Genomic DNA, 21,675 nt, shown 5'->3' with positions numbered 1-21,675 from the left:
GTGTATGTCCAAAACCATTCCTTTTGTATTTATCGTCTATAAAATGTACTAAACTAGTGAAAACAGCAGATCTACAAGCATACAAAGCCTCGCGATGTGAGGAGTTGTGTGCTTGTAGATCTGCTGTTTTCACTAGTTTTGTGCGACAGTCTTGTATGATGAAGCAGGGCTTTGCTTTACCAAAAGACGTAAACATTTGAAACTTGGAGATACAAGGTTTCTGCCCAACAGTGATGATATTTTAGTGATTATGTTGCGAGGAAAACGTTGAGATAATAGCCATTTTGGTTAGAACTGACTGAAAATAACTTTGTACTTCAAGTTTAAAATGATACTAAATATTGTGTTCGAATAAATTCCAAATATTATCAAATGATCTTGCAGCACCCCTAGTCTGCCGTCGCGGCAACCCAGGGTGCCCTGTCACCCACTTTGAAAACCCCTGTTTTAATACATACAGTGTGTGTGTGTATATATATATATATATATAGATATATATATATACACACACTGTATATATATATATATATCTTAATTTATATATCCTACCAGTCAAAAGTTTGGACACAGCTTCTATTCAATCTGTGTGAGAAGCTGTGTCCAAACTTTTGACTGTGAATGGATTAACCACATAAGTGATATTTTATACTTTGTCACACAAGAGTGTCATGGAAAAATTGTGAAAGTAGCAGATCTACAAGCTCACAAGGCACCGAAGGTGTTGTGAGCTTGTGACAAAAAAAAAATGAAACATGATTATTAATAGATTATTCAATGAAATTATCGATATATATATTTTTTATTTTTATAATCAATTAAATCGATTTGTGCCCTTAATTTAGAGAGCGGATTGTAGTCATAGAATCCCTGGATTTAGCGTAGCCTGGCGTAGCCAGACAACTGTTCCACAATTTCTTTTAAAGGATTTGTTGCATTTATTGATAGAACAGTAGATTACATAACATTTAATAACATTTTATTACAGATTAACAGTGTTACAAAGGCAAAGACGGCACCTCTCGTTATGTGTATGTCGATTTATAATGTGTACTTTATTGTCTGTATATTTTGTCTTTTTTGTTTGTCTGAAAAACTAAAAAAAAAACTAAAATAAAATATTCAAAAAAAGAACAGTAGATCTACAGGAAATGGGGAGAGAGACGGGGAGTCACATGCAGAGTGACATCCGAGATGGTGGGGAGATTGTGGGCGCCCCACAATCTCCGAATTCCATATAGAGTCTGGAACTATACCTTCCGAAATCCGAGTAACGGAAGCTTGCATTTCCGTTCACGAAAATATATATATATTATATTTGCTTAGATTATTTTAATTTACTGTATATATATATTAGATACATTTGCGTGAATATAAAGACCAAATGAAAGTGGAGAGTAGGCCGCACTTCCTCTTTATCGCTTACTCGTGATCAGAGCTTCTGATCTCCAGACTGTGAAAGGAAGCATTAGAAAACTAAGTCCGGGAAAAAAAGGGTGATTTTTGGCTGAACGTGGATTCGCCTGTAAAAGTTTTTTTCTCAACTGATTCTTGTAGCTTGGGGTCACCTCTTAAGGATTCAAGAGGATGACCAGTGATATCCATTGAGCATTTTTTATTATTAACCTCTTAATGCCTGAAACATGGGCTCCCATTGACTTTCTATACAGGAGGAAAATACCCAGAAAAAGAAAATTTTTCGGGGTATTTAAGGAGGATCTGAGGGGTCTAACTAGGGGTTTGTCATGATGCTGAAACCATTGCAGGCATTTGTATTCCACAAAAAACATTCCGTGGGCTAGAAATAGCCTCAGAAAACAATACACGTATGGGTGAGTATTCATGTTAGTCGGAGGCCTTAGGGTTTTTTTTCTCGTGCTAATCAGTCTAAAAGTGCAAAATTTTGCACAGATGTAGCTCAGGGCATGCTCTAATGATTTAGCTAGGTCGGCGACCTTCGGGGTCACCACAACACCCACAAAACTCTGAAAAGTGATGACTCATCACTTTTCATCACTAAAGTCGATGGGAGCCCAACTTGATTTGGCCGCTGTGGCGACCCCGAATGTCGCAGACTCGGGCATCCTAGCTAAATCATTAGAGCAAGCCCTGAGCTACATCTGTGCAAAATTCTGCACTTTTAGACTGATTAGCACGAGAAAAAAAAACCTAAAGCCCCCGACTAACATGAATACTCACCCATACGTGTATTGTTTTCTGAGGCTATTTCTAGCCCACAGAATGTTGTTTGTGCAAAACAAATGCCTGCAATGGATTCAGCATCATGACAAACCCCTAGTTAGACCCCTCAGATCCTCCTTAAATACCCCGAAAAATAATCTTTTTCTGGGTATTTTCCTCCTGTATAGAAAGTCAATGGGAGCCCATGTTTCAGGCATTAAGGGGTTAATAATAAAAAATGCTCAATGGATATCACTGGTCATCCTCTTGAATCCTTAAGAGGTGACCCCAAGCTACAAGAATCAGTTGAGAAAAAAACTTTTACAGGCGAATCCACGTTCACCCCCATTTTTCCCTGACTGGCTAAGGGAGACTATGGGATTTCTTTCTGATTTTGCTGTTGCAACTTGTCCAGAAGATGGCGCCATATCCCTATGTTCATTGTTTCCCAGCCTGTTTTGGCCTGGTTGTGAGGAGGTGCTGCAAAGCATGGGCCATTCAGAGCCTGCAAAATGTTTATTCAAACCAAAATATGAAATCCCTTGCTTTACTTCGGAGATGGTTGCTACAGTAGTATACAGTCGGTTTACATTACAGTCCCACTCTAAAGTAACAGAATGTATATTATATATACATTTAATTTGAACACAATTAATGTAGGCCTATAGGCAACATCTACATCTACAGTATGTTGTGTGTGCGTGTGTGTTGGTGATATAGCAACATGTACATGTGAGTCCTCTTGTCTCTGCAAAGCAAAATGTCACCTCTCTTAATGTCGATCCAAGCAACACCTTTCCTTAAAACATTTACAGTACGTTTGTGCGTGTATGTGTGTGAGTGTATGTGTGTGAGTGTGTGCGCGTGCCCGTGCTTGACTCTCGGATACCATGTAGATAACCTCTGTCCCTTACCTCAGTAGAAGGCAGGCCAATGTAAACACTGATGTCACAGCCAGGAACCCAAGTGGGCTGAATGTTTGGGTCCTGCAGACTGGCCTCCTCCTGCCTCCTGTCTCAGTGATAGCAGATGGCAGAGATACGAAGGGGCAACATTTCCAGCCAGGGACGTGCTGGGCCCCTGATTCAGCCCGGGAAAAAGAGTTGGAGAGGCCCCTCATTGCGCGCTATAGAGAGAGATCTCTCTCTATAGCGCTGCTGCTACTCAAAGATTTGCCATTTCAGATCATGACAAGTGACAAGCCAGTGGGCCAATTACTGTACATGAGTTATATTTTGTCGTTGTCGGGTGGAAACCTTGTATGTCCAAAACCGTTTGTTTTGTATTTATCATTTAAAAAATGAATTAAACTAGTGAAAACAGCCGATCTACAAGCACACGTGTGCTTGTAGATCTGCTGTTTTCACTACTTTTGTGCGACAGCCTTGTATGATGAAGCAGGGCTTTGCTTTGCGAAAAAATGTATACATTTGAAACTTGGAGATGCAAGGTTTCTGCCCGACAGTGACGATTTACTTTGTTGGCCGCCCAGCCCCCAAAATGGAACGAAGGCTGACATTTTATTTTCATTTGTTTCCTAATGGCCGGCCTGGACCAGTCCAGGCCGGGAATGAACTGGCCGTTCGGGAGTTGTCCCGCTTTTCCCAATGGCCAGCACGTCCCTGTTTCCAGCTTGGAGGACATTAGCAGGGAGCAGGAAGATACTGAGACAGGTCTGCTGGGTGTCTGCTGGTGTTGGTCTCTGCTGCTGTTCTTGACAGCAAATTTTGATTTAGTTTTAGTCATAGTCTTTTGAATAAAATGTCTTTTAGTTTTAGTCATAATTTAGTCACCTGAAAAGTTTTAGTCTTAGTCTAATTTTAGTCGTCTAAATATCATACGATTTTAGGCGACTAAATCTACAGTTGATTCAGTCGACTAAAATGTATTTTGGCTGGCCTTGATGGCATCATAATGACTGATTTGACACTTGGTTGTGTGCTGAAAATAGCAGATCTACAAGCGCGACGCGTTGTGAGCTTGTAGATCGGCTATTTTCAGCACACAACACCTGAGAGCAAACAAACATAAAATGACTCTCTTCTCCATTAGTCCCTCCCTAACGTTTTAGTCTAGTTTTTATTTTGTTGACGAAATTGTCAATAGATTTAGTCTTAGTTTTAGTTTAGCTTTAGCTTAGTTTTTTTGTCAGTGAAATAAACACAGTCGACAAACATTTTTCGTCATAGTTTTAGTCGACAAAATCAACACTGCTCTTAACCCATACTTTAGCTATTGAAAAATAAAGATTTCTTTTGGGAAATCTTTGATTATATCTTTTTCAAAGCGAACATTTGTAACTCAAATATTTGCTTCTGTGGGGTCCCTGGAACCACATATTTTGAGATGGGGGTCCGCAGCCAAATACATGTTTTTTGGGGATACTTGACGTGAAAAGGTTTGAGAACCGCTGATTGAGAAGAAAGGTTTAGAAGACATTTATAGAATCGGGTCAAAAATATTCAAAGACTCGAAAACAGCAGATCTACAAGCTCGCAGAGCGGGACTCGGTGCCACACTGTGAGCTTGTTAATCTGCTATTTTTTAATATTTAAAGCATAAAATAATGGTTAAAGTGGTGAAAATCTAACGTAACAAAGTTGTGTTCCCGTTAGTAATGGGTTAAATATCTCAGAGAAGCGTGCCTATTGTTCACATGGGCTCAGCTGCATTTTTGGTGCTTTGTTTAAGAACCTGACTTCATTCAAGCTAATTATCGGTTAAACACTACCTCAAAACAACGTGAACATTTTAAATATTCCTTGATGTGAGTATAATGACTGAAGAAGACAGTCGACAGGAATTCATTGGGCTGCCAGAAATGTGGGGATTCGACACACACATTGTACTTGTATAAATGTAAGCTAACAGAACCTCAATAAACAAATATATTTAAAAAGAAATCGAACCTCTGTTCGAAGTGGAGCTGTGTGTGTGTGTGTGTGTGTGTGTGTGTGTGTGTGTGTGTGTGTAACAGCGCCCCTCCCTTAACATGTGTGGTCAGAAAAGGTTACTGCAGGCTACAGACAGACACGGAGACAGACAGACAGACAGACCCACACACACGGCCACGTATAGGGAGCTTGTGTTCCACACAGCTCCAAAAAGGAATTCATTGGAGCTTTGGGAAAGTTTTCAGTTTTGAATTTGAAATGTATCGGTGCACAATGATGCGTGGCCCGGGCTCCATGATTTATAGCCGCCGATTCAGAATCTGTTTATAAGCCAGGTATTTTCACTTTCCAAATTCCTCGTATGTGAACTGAACATACCTGACCAATGAATAAACACATTCTGATATGACGGATTTAAACCCTTGAACCTTGCATAACACGCAACGCTATTATTTCGAAACCGCAAACTTACCCAATAAGGCTCCAAATGTAGAAGTCTTCTAGATTTATTCCCCTCCTCTGTCAGCTTGGTGCATGACGAAGCCTTTTGCACGACTTACTTTCATTAGCACCGTTGGTTACGATTTGCACTGACAACAACAAAGTCGTTTAGAATGAGGTTGAGAGCTGGCACAGACACACATAGGCATCAAAGGGGGCTTGAGCCCCTGCCCTTTTATCCATCTGTAAAAAGTGCCCTCTCCAGACCATGATTGCAGTATTTACTATGGTGAAAGAAAGGCAAATGCCCTCTTTCCATGCCATACCTGAAGGCAGCATTCAATTTCCTTGTCTAAACTCTCCTGAACTTGAATGCAACATGCACCTTATGTTGAGAGAATTGCCCTCTCTGTGTAGAAATCCATGCTGTACACATCATCTCCAGTATTGACTTGATTATGCTTAGTTCAGTGTGGTATCAACAGCGCCGGCGGGCCGTATACGCAGACTACGCAGACTGCGTAAGGCCCCCGCCGACCAAAAAGGCCCCCACCGTCCCCTCCTCAGCAGAAAAGAACTAGTGCTGCATGGTTAATCGTTTTCAAACCGAAATCGCGATGTGAAATCTCGCTATTAGCGAATCGCAAAGGCGAAAGACTTCCCAAGCAATATGGAGACGTTTTAATTTTTGAAATCCCTTCATAATTGACTAAGCAATGATCAAATCAAACTGTGGTGACTTTCTTTGCTTCCGTGCATCTCCACACTGCTGAAAGTAAAAGTGAATTTGGCACAGTGGCCACTGTGCAGGACTCAGCCACAGCGTGGGAACTAGGGGTGCTGCAGGTGTTCCAGCACTCCATGGGGAAGTTTTCATTTTTTTATTTAAATAAGAAAATATATTTCCATTATAAAATGGATTAAAAAATGATAAAAAAAAATTAGGCCTATGATTCTGCTAAGGAAGGCCCCATAGCAGAATCATGCTTAGGGCCCCCATGGACCCAGAAACGGCTCTGGGTATCAAGCACCGGAAATAGCCGATGCGTTGTGAGCTTGGAGGTCTGCTATTTTCGATATTTTCACCAAAAGGCCCTTTTAGAAATGTCAGCCCCTGCCTCTCTAACAATCTCTGCACGTCCCTGGTTGAGAGACTGCAGGACTGGCTGAGATGAAATGGCTCCTGGCTCAGACTGTTGGTACTGTGGCTCTCTGGGTAGGGATCAACACTGACCGCTACTGTAAACCGTGAACAGGTCATCTATAAACAGGAGACAATATTGTTTGTTACTTGTCGTGGTTTTGCTTGTTTTTTTTGGGTTTCAAACCACAAGCCTGTGTAAATGTGGGCAGACATGCATATTTATTTGTTTGTGCCCACTCATAAAAGCAACACACTTGCACGCACACGCACACACGCACACACACACACACACACACACACACACACACACACACACATATTATGCACGTACGCACATGCACGCACACACACAGAGAAGGCCAAGTTCTGATACATACCAGGCATGGTTTGCTTGAACCTACTTTGAGCAATAGATGGGTGGGATTTACTGCGACAGGACAAGCCAGAGAAGGGTAAGATATGGTGTCAGTCATGGGAAAAGCAACCTTCATGAACTGTCACACAGCCCGTCCTTAAAAACTTGTTGGCATTCATTTGGTTGTCAATGTGGGGGAAAACCAGTCCCACCCAGTTGATACTGGGAGACGGATTAAAACGAAACAGATGGTATGAAGACTAATTGAAACTTTTAACTAAAGCAGTGGTTCTCAACCTTTTCAGGCCGCGACTCCCAAAATAATCATATTTTAACCGGAGACCGCCCCCCACCCTGACTAGCGCTATGAGTTGAGGCGATACATTTTGTATAACAATTTCTGCCTCTAATATTTGACAACTTGGCCAATGTTTAATTTGTCATTTTAGAAGTATTAAAAAGTCCTTAAAATGTCACTTTAGAAATGTGCATATACTGTACCCTCTATACACTTAAACCATATGGTGGTTTGTTTACTGTTGAGTGAGAAAACAATGTTGCACATTAACAGTTTGACTGCCACGGGAGGGATATACCGCCCGCCACTTCCTGCGCAATCTTGCCAATTAAAAAGTAGGGAGGGATATACCGCCCGACCCTTTTTTTTCATATTACAGTAGTACAGTGTTGGATCTATGCGGTAACCAAGATACAGCCCTTTTGGACGATGGGACGGTCGTCATGCATGACAATTCAGTGGCGTCAGTTCAGAACAAGCTAAGGTATGGCAACATGACTGGTGTCTGGTGAAGACACCAGTCATGTTGCCATACCTTAGCAACAGGCACGATGAAAAGTACATTTTTATTATTTCCCCCTGTCAAGGTATGGCAGCTGCATACCCCTGCCATACCCAATTGACGCCCCTGCATGACATCACACGCTCATTTGACCAAATTCAAGCATGCTGGTTGGCCGGTTCCCCCCAGAAACAAGGGTCTCAAAGAGTTCAGTGACTTTTACCGTAACCGGACACACAGCAATCAGAGGGAGAGAGAGATATATTGAGAGAATGAGCTAGAATTAGTTATAAAATCACTAGATGTCGTATTATTTAGAGAGATAGAGATAGAGAGAGAGATCGGAAGGTAGAGGTTTTACCTAGGAGGAGTGGGGGAAGGGAAGGGCTAGTTTCTTTGTAGGTTGGGGGCGTCCATTTTGTAAAAAAGTTACCGGACCGTTGCTCCGCTGATCAGAGAGCAAGTCATGGCCGCACATGGAGACCAAGCAGGCAGCCGAACCATGCCCCGGCCGTGGACACTCAGCCCCCAGCCTCCGCCGATGGCGCGGCATGCATGCTGCCCGCGGCAGACCACCGATCGCGGCGGTTTCTCCCCGCGCCATGCCCCGTGGAGAGTCTAACTCTGGACAACAAGCCCGCAGTCTCCGGCGGTGACATGCATGCTGCCCGAGGCAGACCACCGATCGGTGCGGTCTTTCCCCGCGCCCTGTAGGAAGCACTGCTGAGCTGTGATCAGCGAACCCGGTAAGCGTTACAAAGTTTATGTTCTCTACGATTCACTTTGTTCTTTACGTCTGTCTTTCAATGTTATATGAGATCAGTGGTGTGTTCTACCTATAACGCACGTATACGGCGTCTGCTGTCGGAAAATAAAAGGCAGGGGCAGGTAGGATTAGCCCAGGGGGTCGCTGGAACCTCCATAGCACCAGAGACTACCCTCCACACGCGGCGCCGGCCTCTATACCTCCGTGATGGAGGAACAATAAAATATGAATGGTGTCTGCCCTCGTGAACCTTTCAAAGTAGCGTATTTGATAGGGATTATGTACTATAGCGTCTGCCCTGGCCAAACGAATAGTAGCTGATCGTATGCCCTCAAAAAAAGTCTAGAACACACCACTGTATGAGATCATGCATAAAGTGTGTTCCTGTGGAAATGAGCCATGAATCTGTAGGTCTACTTCTTTCTAATGCAAGCTTGTAATACATTCTTCAATCAATCAATAAGCCTGACCTGCTATTGTTTTTTTTCCACGTAGGGTGCATTTGGTAATATACAATTCAATTCAAAGGAGCTTTATTGGCATGAGAAAACATACGTTTACATTGCCAAAGCAAGTATCACAAATTATACAATAAAAAAACAGTTGAAAATATACAGTTGGAGGGGGTACAGCATTGTTCAAACAGAGCTATGTCGCATTGTGTCATTTTATATATATACAGGGTACAAATAGCAGCATTATTTTCCTCATAGTACATAAAGGTATCAGCTCTGTTTCATACTGTATGTGCAGTAGGTCTAGATGTCAATCCATGGTTTGTGGTGTATGAAGTTCCTCCAACTTCTTCCAGTAAGAATACATTCTTTATAGTTTAGTTTTTTATTGTGTGTGTATACCTAGATAGATAGTTTAGTAATACAATCTGTGTGTGTGTGTGTGTGTGTGTGTGTGTGTGTGTGTGTGTGTGTGTGTGTGTGTGTGTGTGTGTGTGTGTGTGTGTGTGTGTGTGTGTGTGTGTGTGTGTGTGTGCGTGCGTGCGTGCTTGCGTGCACCTCAGGTACCTCAAAATGGCCTGGTACCTGTTCCTTGCCATTGTTCTGGGAAAGTACGGCATGGCAATGTTTTTTGACCAGTGCATGGCTCTCCGGCTTGTGAACGATAGCTGTGAGGAAGAGAAGTCCCAGAAAGTTCTTCAGCTCCCCTAGAGTGACATTGGTCCAGGCACACGGTGAACAGTACCATCTTTGACCTTGATTTGTGGTGCCTTTGACTCCTGAATGTTGGCTTGTTGAATGCCTTTTTGAGAATACAGTACTTTATTTTGACTTTTATATTATTTTATTTATTCTTTACTTGCTGCACATTTATTTTATTTTACTTTTATCCAGTTATATTTTATTTTTGTGAAGTCATATTTGTGATTTTTTTTTTTTGGAAATATTTGTAAATATTGTTGAACATAAATATGTTCATGCTGGATGTGTGAGGTACTCACCAGGGTTAGGGTTCAATGTTGCCATAAAATAAAAGGTTGACATCGCTTTTCTGACTTTTTGTCTTCCTGACCTTTTAGACCAGGTAAAAACACAGTGAATTCACAGTGCATAGTTCTATCAAAATGTAAGGCAATTTCCACCTTCTGAGTCATTTCATACTTTTTCACTTTGCCCCCTTGAAACTAGACGATGGTACAATATTTTTTTCACTTTCTTTGCAGAAAATGAAAGTAGGCATGCTATTATTTCTGTCAAGGGTACTTGTGTTCCGTTACCATTTACCAATTTGTTGCTATGGCTTCCTAAAGTTTTTTTTCTTTGAACTCAAATATCTCAGAATCTAGATTTCTGAGGTTATTGACTGGTTTGCGCAGTGTGCACTCTCGAGCACCTATCTCCAAAACCGCTCACCGAAATCACTCCAAATTTTTTTTGGTAAAAAAGAAAATCCTCTTTTACCAAATCTCCCATTTTTGTTCCGATATTCACATCGCATCATTTTCAATTTATTCTCTGGAATGGGGGCAGAAATGAATGGGCCTTGATGGTGGCATTGGCCGGGGGAGGGGGGTGGGGGGGTCTGGCAGTCAAAGTGTTAAGCTAATCGTGTGGGGACCCCCCAAAACAATTTGGGGACCCCCCTGGGGGTGAGAGCCACAGAACTAAAGCGATGTTAACCATCCATGCATAATCTTCCATGCCCATAACCATCCTATACATGCATGCATACCTTTTTGAGCCGAATGCGAACTAAAATAAAAGCGTGGGTACTAGGTGTAACGATACATTTTAATAGCGATTCGATACATATCACGATACATGGTTGACGATACGATACATGGACAATATTGGTTCATTCATGGTGATACGATACGATTCGATTCAATGATTTAAAATTGATATAGTAACTATTTAGCAAAGAAATTAAATCTGTGTGAAAGGTGTGGATAGTGCAGGTTTTAAGGGAAACATGTATTATTATGGATATAAATAAGTAAACACAGTGATTATCTGCCAAATACATGAACATTGTATATTGACAAACCTGCACCTTGACATGAACCCAGAGATTACACACATTTATGGATAGACCAGTGTAGCTATATGGAAAGGAAACGTAATTAAACCCCTCCTTTACATTTTTTCTTCTTAAAAATGCTAAATACAATGCACAAGTAGGTAGTATCGATACAATCGATTCTTTGCACTGACGATTCGATACGATACAAAATAAAACGATACGATTCGATTTTAGCTGTTTTCATTTCGATTACTTAGATTTTTTTAAGTTAAAAACGATATTACTGAGGCTACATGCATACTCATACATAAAAAAAAGTCACACCCTCATATTGGAACACTCTCTAACGCTGTTAGGAATGTAGTCGTGTGTGTTCAGACCACGCGGGTCATAGACAGTAAACATCGTTTCCACCTGAACCTTGCACACAGCGGCTCTTGTTAAAGTCCAGGGGTTAATGCGGGTCACTGGGGAAGGAGGGAAGGTTGTGGCATCTGCACATCCGAAGAGCCAGACAGATATGACCACCAGCTGCAATGGGTTAGCCAGGGATGAGCTTGTCTTTTTGCATGGTCTGTGACCAGACAAATGTTGGACATGAACTCGAGCAGAGACGCGCACGCACGCACGCACGCACACACACACACACACACACACACACACACACACACACACACACACACACACACTCACAGACATGCATACAAACACGGAGACTAAGAAAATATAAACACAAACATAGGAACAAAGACGACGTGCACAAGCACAGCCAAAGCTGGTCATATAGTAAAAGTATAGTTACAGTGTGGCTGCTGCCTCCTGTCATTTTAGTGTGTATTTGTGTGTGTGCAGGCACGTGCACACATAGACATCAATCACCTTTTATCCATCTGTAAAAAGTGCCCTCTCTCCAGACCATCAATGCAGTTTTTACTATGGTGAAAGAAATGCAAATGCCCTCTTTCCATGCCATACCTGAAGGCAGCATTCAGGAGAATTGCCTTGTCTAAACACTCCTGAACTTGAATGCAGCTTCTTATGTTGAAATAATTGCCCTCTCGGTGTAGAAATCCATGCTGCACACCACATCTCAAGCATTCACTTGATTGTTCAGTGTGGTATCAAGCACCGAAAATAGCTGACCTCCAAGCGACGCGTTGTGAGCTTGGAGATCGGCTATTTTCGATTTTCGATATTTCCACCAAAAGGCCCTTTTAGGGGGGGGGGGGCGCCCGCTGGCCTAGTGGTCAAGGCGCATACCACATACTAGGCTATGATGCCTGCTGGCGTCGCCGGTTCGATTCCCGATCCGGACGACCTTTGCCACATGTCATTTCCCATGTCTCTCCCCGTTTCCTGTCAGTCTACTATTCTATCAAATAAAGGCATAAAAAGCCCAAAAACAAATCTTAAAAAAAGCCCTTTTAGAAATGTCAGCCCCTGCCTCTCTAACATTCTTTGCACGTCCGTGTGTGTGTGTGTGTGTGTGTGTGTGTGTGTGTGTGTGTGTGTGTGTGTGTGCGTGTGTGCGTGTGCGTGTGTGTGTGTGTTCTCCAGGACGTCCCATGGTGCTGCCCCAGCCAGGCCAGGTGCTACAGATCCAGACACCACAGACGGTCGGGGGCCATGTGGTCACCATGCCAACACTGAGCCGGGACATGGCCGTGACGGGCACTGTCGCCGCGCCGCAGATGGTCTCCGTCACACTGCGAGCCCCTTCCTCAGACGATGACGTAAGTCCTGTCCACAGTGTTTCTCATTTTGTCTGCTCGGAAAACTACGCTTTGTTTGTAAGCACGATGGTTTTGTACTCTGGGTTGTACAGTATGCGCAGGGACGTGCTGGGCCCCTGATTCAGCCAGGCAAAAAGAGTTGTAGAGGCCCCTCATTACGCGCTATAGAGAGATCTCTCTCTCTATAGCGCTGCTGCTACTCAAAGATTTGCCATTTCAGATCATGACAAGTGACAAGCCAGTGGGCCAATTACATGAGTTATATTTCGTCGTTGTCGGGTGGAAACCTTGTATGTCCAAAACCATTTTAAAAATGATTGTGAAAACAGCCGATCTACAAGCACACAACGCCTCGCACCGCGAGGCGTTGTGTGCTTGTAGATCTGCTGTTTTCACTACTTTTGTGCGACAGCCTTGCATGATGAAGCAGGGCTTTACTTTGCGAAAAAACGTATACATTTGAAACTTGGAGATACAAGTTTCTGCCCGACAGTGACAATTTACTTTGTTGGCCGAAATGGAACAACATTTTATTTTACATTTTTTCCTAATGGCCGGCCTGGACCGGCCGGGAATGAACCGGCCGTTCGGGAGTTGTCCCGCTTTTCCCAATGGCCAGCACGTCCCTGAGTATGCGTGTGAAATAAGGGGCACGGTTGTACACACACAGACGTCAGGCCAAGGTCAAAGGATAATTGGTAACAGCTCTTAGACTGTATGGCAATTCCTGTCCCTCGGGGAATTGTCGTAAGGATTCTGTTGAGTTCTTTCTGCGTCAACCAAGACGAAGCCGCCAGCGGGCCGACTACATGAGGCGTCACAGCGCAAGCGAGCGAGGGTTGGCAGTGATCCCTTGAAATAAATCCACTTTCTCGGTTTCAATGCTCACATGGATACGTTTTCCATGTGGGAAAAGGGGGCGCCGCCATCAAGCCCCTTCTCCTACTCTACCGTAATGCACCGCTTCATTTAAAAAAGAAATTGGTCCCCTGACCTCATCTGTGAGGTCTGTCTGCATCTGAAAATACGTTGGGACCACCACGGATGTGGATCAGGTTTTAATAATGTCTACTCCACTTCTAATGGTCATTAAAGAATTCCCCTCCTTATTGTAATGCATTGTGTGAAATGAAGGCAGAGATTACAAAATAAAATTAAAGATCCCAGTGCCTCATTCTTCAACGGATGACTACTCTTCATATAATTGGTCTTCACTTACGTATGCTCATTATAATATTGTACCATTTTTGTCTACTCTGTGTCTCAGAGGAGGGCTGTGGACCGTTCAGGAACCCGCCTACCAGTGACCTCATCGATGGGGAATCCCAGCTAATAGAAACTGCAGGCTTTCTATTCCTAGAAAATTAGCATGATTTGATGGAAGCCATTGTTCTCACGTATCGAAATGCCCCTGCTTAGCGATGATGTCGCTGTTAGGCAGGTTTCTGAAGTTTCTACAGCCTTCTCTGAGACACGGACAGAGTAGAATTTAATTTGACCATTTTATCATAAGCATTAGTGAGGACCAATTATATGAACATAAGTGGAAAATGGGTGTAGTCGCCCTTTAATACTGTATGTAATTGATAAAACGTTTGCCAAGTTCTCTCTCCCTATCCACCTGTTTCCGCGAGAATTTACTGTAGCATTATTTGCGGGACACTTCCGGTTAACAGCAGACATACAAGCTCACGTCGCGTCGCAGATGCAACCGTTGTGAGCTTGTAGATCACTCTCGGCTGCGGCGCCGGAAGCTGCCTGCACATTCTGCACAATAATGCACGATGGGATGTTGGAAAGTTGTGGATAAATGTGTGGCTGTCATGGATTTGAAGAATGAATAGGGGTGGTGGGCAACATTTTAGGGCACAAGGTACTACTTCAAGGCTGGTGAGTTCTACCATCGCCAGACAGTAAAAAACCCCACTGTCATGTCTTATTATAAGCTGGTCATTTGAATAATGCAAAACACAGAATAATTAAATAAAACCTGACATAATGTAATTTAATTGTTTCAATATGAATAATGAACGCAAGATAAATTCTGATGCACAGCAAACAATAATGACATTTATGGAACTTTAAAAAAAACTGATGACAGCACTTGAACCAGTTTCACATGGTTATGATTCCAGTTCCTCCTTTATTTCTCTCAGCTCACTGTCTTCTGGAAGAGTCCTGAGTCTCCTGACACATGATTTGTGGTTTGTCAGAAGTGTCTATCCTGCTGCACAGTTGTTGCTGATGAGACATAAACTTAACCATTTGACATGTCGAAAGTATAATTCTCTTCCCTTTCTGCTATGCAGAATGGGAAGAGAATTGTACTTTCGCTGCATGGACATTGTAAGTCTTTTGTCTCTTGGTGTGTCTTCCTGAGCTCATTCTGAAAACTGTGGTCTTGCTTGTGCGCTGTGGTTGAAAAGTGCTGTAGTAGACTAGTACTAAATATTACAGACATGGTAGAGAGACCGTCTGGCAGTGCCGCCTCTACCATGACCCGCATGACGCACTGTGCCGAAGGGCACCAAAAACAGTGTTGATTTTGTCGACTAAAACTATGACGAAAAATGTTTGTCGACTGCGTTTTTTTCACTGACGAAAACGAAATAAAAACGAAATAAAAAGTATGCTGTGATGACTAAAACTAAGACTAAATATATTGACAATTTCGTCAACAAAATAAAAACTAGACTAAAACGTTAGGGAGGGACTAATGGAGAAGAGTCATTTTATGTTTGGTTGCTCTCAGGTGTTGCATGTTGAAAATAGCAGATCTATAATAGCAGATCTACAAGCTAGATCTACAAGATCTACAAGATCTACGGCTATTTTCAGCACGCAACCAAGTGTAAAATCAGCCATTATAAAAATACATTTTAGTTGACTAAATCAACTGTAGATTTAGTCGCCCAAAATCTTATATTTAGTCGACTAAAATTAGACTAAAACTAAAACTTTTCAGGTGACTAAATTATGACTAAAACTAAAATACATTTTATTCAAAAGACTATGACTAAAACTAAAACTTTTCAGGTGACTAAATTATGACTAAAACTAAAATACATTTTATTCAAAAGACTATGACTAAAACTAAAACTTTTCAGGTGACTAAATTATGACTAAAACTAAAATACATTTTATTCAAAAGACTATGACTAAAACTAAAACTTTTCAGGTGACTAAATTATGACTAAAACTAAAATACATTTTATTCAAAAGACTATGACTAAAACTAAAACTTTTCAGGTGACTAAATTATGACTAAAACTAAAATACATTTTATTCAAAAGACTATGACTAAAACTAAAACTTTTCAGGTGACTAAATTATGACTAAAACTAAAATACATTTTATTCAAAAGACTATGACTAAAACTAAAACTTTTCAGGTGACTAAATTATGACTAAAACTAAAATACATTTTATTCAAAAGACTATGACTAAAACTAAAACTTTTCAGGTGACTAAATTATGACTAAAACTAAAATACATTTTATTCAAAAGACTATGACTAAAACTAAAACTTTTCAGGTGACTAAATTATGACTAAAACTAAAATACATTTTATTCAAAAGACTATGACTAAAACTAAAACTTTTCAGGTGACTAAATTATGACTAAAACTAAAATACATTTTATTCAAAAGACTATGACTAAAACTAAAACTTTTCAGGTGACTAAATTATGACTAAAACTAAAATACATTTTATTCAAAAGACTATGACTAAAACTAAAACTTTTCAGGTGACTAAATTATGACTAAAACTAAAATACATTTTATTCAAAAGACTATGACTAAAACTAAAACTTTTCAGGTGACTAAATTATGACTAAAACTAAAATACATTTTATTCAAAAGACTATGACTAAAACTAAAACTTTTCAGGTGACTAAATTATGACTAAAACTAAAATACATTTTATTCAAAAGACTATGACTAAAACTAAAACTTTTCAGGTGACTAAATTATGACTAAAACTAAAATACATTTTATTCAAAAGACTATGACTAAAACTAAAACTTTTCAGGTGACTAAATTATGACTAAAACTAAAATACATTTTATTCAAAAGACTATGACTAAAACTAAAACTTTTCAGGTGACTAAATTATGACTAAAACTAAAATACATTTTATTCAAAAGACTATGACTAAAACTAAAACTTTTCAGGTGACTAAATTATGACTAAAACTAAAATACATTTTATTCAAAAGACTATGACTAAAACTAAAACTTTTCAGGTGACTAAATTATGACTAAAACTAAAATACATTTTATTCAAAAGACTATGACTAAAACTAAAACTTTTCAGGTGACTAAATTATGACTAAAACTAAAATACATTTTATTCAAAAGACTATGACTAAAACTAAAACTTTTCAGGTGACTAAATTATGACTAAAACTAAAATACATTTTATTCAAAAGACTATGACTAAAACTAAATCAAAATGTGCTGTCAAAAACAACATTGACCAAAAAACAAGCAAAATAAATAATCACGGCATCATCGACATCGGCATGCAAGCGTGCGTGATGCCTGTCCTGATCACACCTTATGCAGTTTCAGGGTGCCCTGCTCACTCAGTCAGAGCTGACCCCTTCCCCTCCCCTGTCTGAATGATTCATATTTAGATCTGTTAGATATCTGTTATATGCTGTTGTTTATATAGGCCTATGTTATGGCTCATGGTTGCTGTTACAGCGTGCAAAAGGGAAACTCAGAAAAAATTCACACGCGTTCACACCGTCTGGGACGCCGTCTGGGACACAGGAGGTTGAGGTTCCGGCCCCAGTCTACTACGTGTCCCTAAGCAAGACACTTGATCCCTAACTGCTTCCCCCGCAGCGCCCACTGCTCCTGATACTTATGATGGGTTAAATGCAGACACCACATTTCACTGTATATGCAGAAATATACAGTGATGATTACCGCAAAGGAGTGCAGACCAGATTATGTTATATTATTATTAGATAATAGGGTTAAACCCGGAGGAAGACTGCTACAGTCGAAACGTTGGTTATTTAAATAAATTATGTGCATCGTGGCCTCTTTCTTTTCAAATATTATTATTGAAGGGGCGCTCGCTGGCCTACTGGTCCGGGCGCATACCACTTAGGCATCGCCACATAGGCATGGATGCCTGCCGGCGTCGCCGGTTCGATTCCCGATTTGGTCGACCTTTGCCGCATGTCACTCCCCATCTCTCTCCCCATCTCCTGTCAGTCTACTGTCCTATCAATAAAGGCGTAAAAGCCCAAAAACAAATCTTTAAAAAAAAAAATATATATATATATATATATATATATATATACTCTATATATATATATATATTATTATTGATGACATACCTGCAAGCTCCCATTCACAGCAGTTAACATGATTGTGACTGGACGGTGGATGAAATGAGTAAGCCATTTACCATGAGAGGGAGTGGGTTGTTGGCTGATTTACCACTGTTTCAGGGTTGTGGCACGAGGCGAAGCAGAGCGCCAAACAACCCTGAAATAGTGGTAAATCAGCCAACAACCCACGACCCTCGAATGGTAAATTGCTTTTCTACCACTTCTACCATATAAATGAAAGAAAACACAGTTGTAACTTGCAAGGTTATTTAGTTATACAACTGCAACACAACAGTGAGCCAACTCAAGGTTGTTGACTGATTTACCACTGTTTTAAGCCAATCAGAATCCAGTATCTGAACATGTGACCACAAAAAGTGGTATAAATGTATGTTTTTGTTTGTGTTTTCAAATTGCCCCTGCAATCGACCAAAAGCCCATTGGGATTGGGGGGGTTTAATGTCTCACCAAACCATGCACAGTTGCGGATGGAAATCGTATGTCACACCGCTATGGCAACCAGGGTGTAATTTCACTGAGGTGATGTAAAGTGGAAGTGACTGCAAAAGCGAGCAGAATGTCTCGGAGGACAGTTGAGGTGGAAGATTACTTTCCTCCACCTTCACCTATAATAAAATCAAATAAAACCCAATACGGTAGAACGTAGATTTGACAACCAACTAGCCAATGGGACCTGGATAATCACTTTTAGACAAATACCCTTTCAAGAGGAGCTTAAAATCTATGGTGCCTCTGGAATCAATGTCTTTTTTTTTTTGGTCAAATATGTTTTATTGCCAACATAATTTTAAAGTATCACAAGATTAACATGTTGTCCGAGTTACAATTTTCTGTTATAGAAAAATCAAAGAAAGAAGAGAAAAAGAAGGAGAGCAAGAAAACAAACCAGAAAAAAAAAAAAATACAAAGCAAGTAACATGAAAACAACCCCTTCAATCCCTCCCACCCCTACTGCTCAGTGACATAGCAGCACATAATGGAATATCAAAGTGAGTTGTTGGAATCAATGTCTAACACTACAGGTTTGCATAGGAAAACAAAAGCACAACAATGACCGGAGGTGGGCTTTTAATGGGCTTGCCTTTGCCCAAACTAAAGTCCTCATCTAAAAGTTTTATTGGTATTGCAATTTTGAGAGAAACACACACATGCCTCTTGTTAATAGAAGTCTTAACAGTAGTCAAACTGATCGCGTAAGAAACTCTCTCTCTCACACACACACACACACAGGGGTGTCGCACCAAATTCTGAACCCTGGGTACAAGGATTCACTGCGGGGCCCCTGTGCTTTAACTATTGAAAAATAGCAGATATACAAGCTCACAGTGCGGCACCGAGTGCTGCGCTGCGAGCTTGTAGATCTGCTATTTTTGAAAAATCATGAAAATCTTTGAATATTTCAAATCCTTCTGAGGTTTTTTTTTGGCATAGAAACCTATGTTTCTATGCCAGTGGAGCTCAAACCTTTTCATGTGAAGGACCCCCAAAATGGTATGTATTTGGCCACGGAACCCCATCTCAAAATATTGAGTTCCAGGGACCCCCCAGAAGCAAAATTTGAGTTACAAATGTTCGCTTAAAAAATACATATATTCAAAGATTTGCACACGTTTTGACGACTTTTCAAAAATAGCAGATCTACAAGCTCGCAGCGCGGCACTCGGTGCCGCGCTGTGAGCTTGTATATCTGCTATTTTTCAATAGCTAAAGTATAAAATAATTAAGGCCCCTCCACCACCTTGGGCCCTAGTTACTCAGTCCCACTTCCCTACCCCTTGTGACGCCCCTGCACACACATTCTCTGCCCTAGCCACTGTATTGCTTCTTGTCTCTCTCTCTCTCCCTGGGCATTTGGGTGGGAGGTTGTCAGACTCTGGTGGAGGGCTCTTCTAAGGCTGTGTACTGTTTCAGCCTAAATAGAACCATGTCTTGAGCAATTATCATACGGCGCTTATTCATAATGATAAAGATCATGCTGATTTCAAGAGGGCGTGTGTGTGCGTGCGTGCATGCATGTGTGCGTGCGTGCGTTTTAGACAGAGGGAGATGGTGAATGCATGAACGTATGAATGTGTGTGAGTACAGGCGTGCGAGTGTGCACTTGCATAACTTGTTAACTATAATGATTCTGTAGTTGCTATGGTCACTCGTGGACTGGATACTGTCGGTAACATATATTCTCTCATCTTGCCTTATTTTTAGCTTGTTAGGATTTCAAAAACCATTAACTTTAATATTCCAGGATAAAATACTGTAATGTGAAACAGCAGGGGGAAAATACAGGCTCGCCTGTCATCACTATTATTGTTATTGCACATGACTCTAGATGTGTCTTTTCCACAGGAGTTATACAACTACAGCACATGCGTGTCTCTCAGTCACACACTTGGACCCAGTCACTCAACCCCCCAACAAGCAAAACCAGGCAATCCTATGACCAAACATAGTAAATATAGCCAACCATTAGGACTCCGAAATATAACAGATTTATGTTGATACGAGTGGTCATCATCACAGTAGGCCATGAATTTTCCATGACTCTTCCATTGGGATAGTTGTTTTTTTGGAGCCAGAACATTTGCAGATAGAACAGTCATTATTTGGCCTCTGCTTTATTTGTGCCGATGGGAGTTTTTTACTGGAAGGACTCATGTCTTACGTAACGTTAAATCATGTTTTTGACCTTGTCTTTAGAAGGAATCGGACACTGATATAACAGAGGGCGTTTCCTTCTGCCTTTGACGGTGTCTGAAAGGGTGATGTCAGGACAGCTGGGGTGGAAAGATGCAGGCACACTCTTAGATGTACACCACACACACACACACACACACACACACACACACACACACACACACACACACACTCACGGGGAGACTATGTTTTCGCCCCTGTCTGTCCGTGTGTGCGTGCGGACGATTTTGGTGAAATTGTGCATGGCTGCATGCACATTCCCAATAGGCTGAGGAAGAAATGCCACTTTAACATTTTCAAATCAGCCTCATGGTTGCGCTATAACAGGCCGATTTGTGTTTTAACTTTTAACCTATAAATCCACTGATCAGTGTAAAACTCCCTTTGCCCTGCATTTTTCATACCTGCATTTTATAGCGCCAGGCGGACGACTTATGTAAAAAAAATCCTATTATTCCTTCAGAGTTGATCCAAAATCAAGCAAATCAGTACACAGTATCTCTATAGGCATGTGATCAAGACGGATCTGTGTGATATTTCATATTCCATCCTAATTGGCAAACATTGGCTTCCAAAGTTTGCAGGATTGGTCCATTTTGAACAAAATGACGTAAATCATGAACACAGCTTGTGATTACAGAGAAATTCTGCATGCACATTCCCACTAGGTCAAGGAACAAATGCCACTCTTTTCACATTGGTCTGTTATAGCGCCACCAGTAGGTTTACTTTTGCCAAACTCATTTTTGGAACAAAGTGCCTCAAATCATGCATGCAGTGTCACATTGACGTTAAAGGCCGAAGAAAACATGGCACCCATCTCACAT

At 41.1% G+C, this 21,675-nt stretch overlaps 1 protein-coding gene across 2 annotated transcripts in view; it reads left to right on the top strand.

Annotated features, from left to right (window-relative positions):
• The window catches only part of atf6 (activating transcription factor 6), a 104,924-nt gene that overhangs the window by 16,376 nt on the left and 66,873 nt on the right, over positions 1-21,675 (top strand). For both annotated transcript variants that reach the window (XM_080733271.1, XM_080733270.1), the window contains exon 7: positions 12,614-12,789. In XM_080733271.1, the coding sequence (XP_080589397.1) occupies positions 12,614-12,789 (176 nt within the window). The remainder of the gene's footprint in view (positions 1-12,613; positions 12,790-21,675) is intronic.

This window comes from Nannobrachium achirus (genome assembly GCF_963921795.1).
Source record: "Nannobrachium achirus genome assembly, chromosome: 1".
Taxonomy (NCBI): Eukaryota; Metazoa; Chordata; class Actinopteri; order Myctophiformes; family Myctophidae; genus Nannobrachium; species Nannobrachium achirus.
The sequence above is the reverse complement of the archived record's forward strand: the minus strand, read 5'-3'. Positions and strand labels throughout refer to the sequence as shown.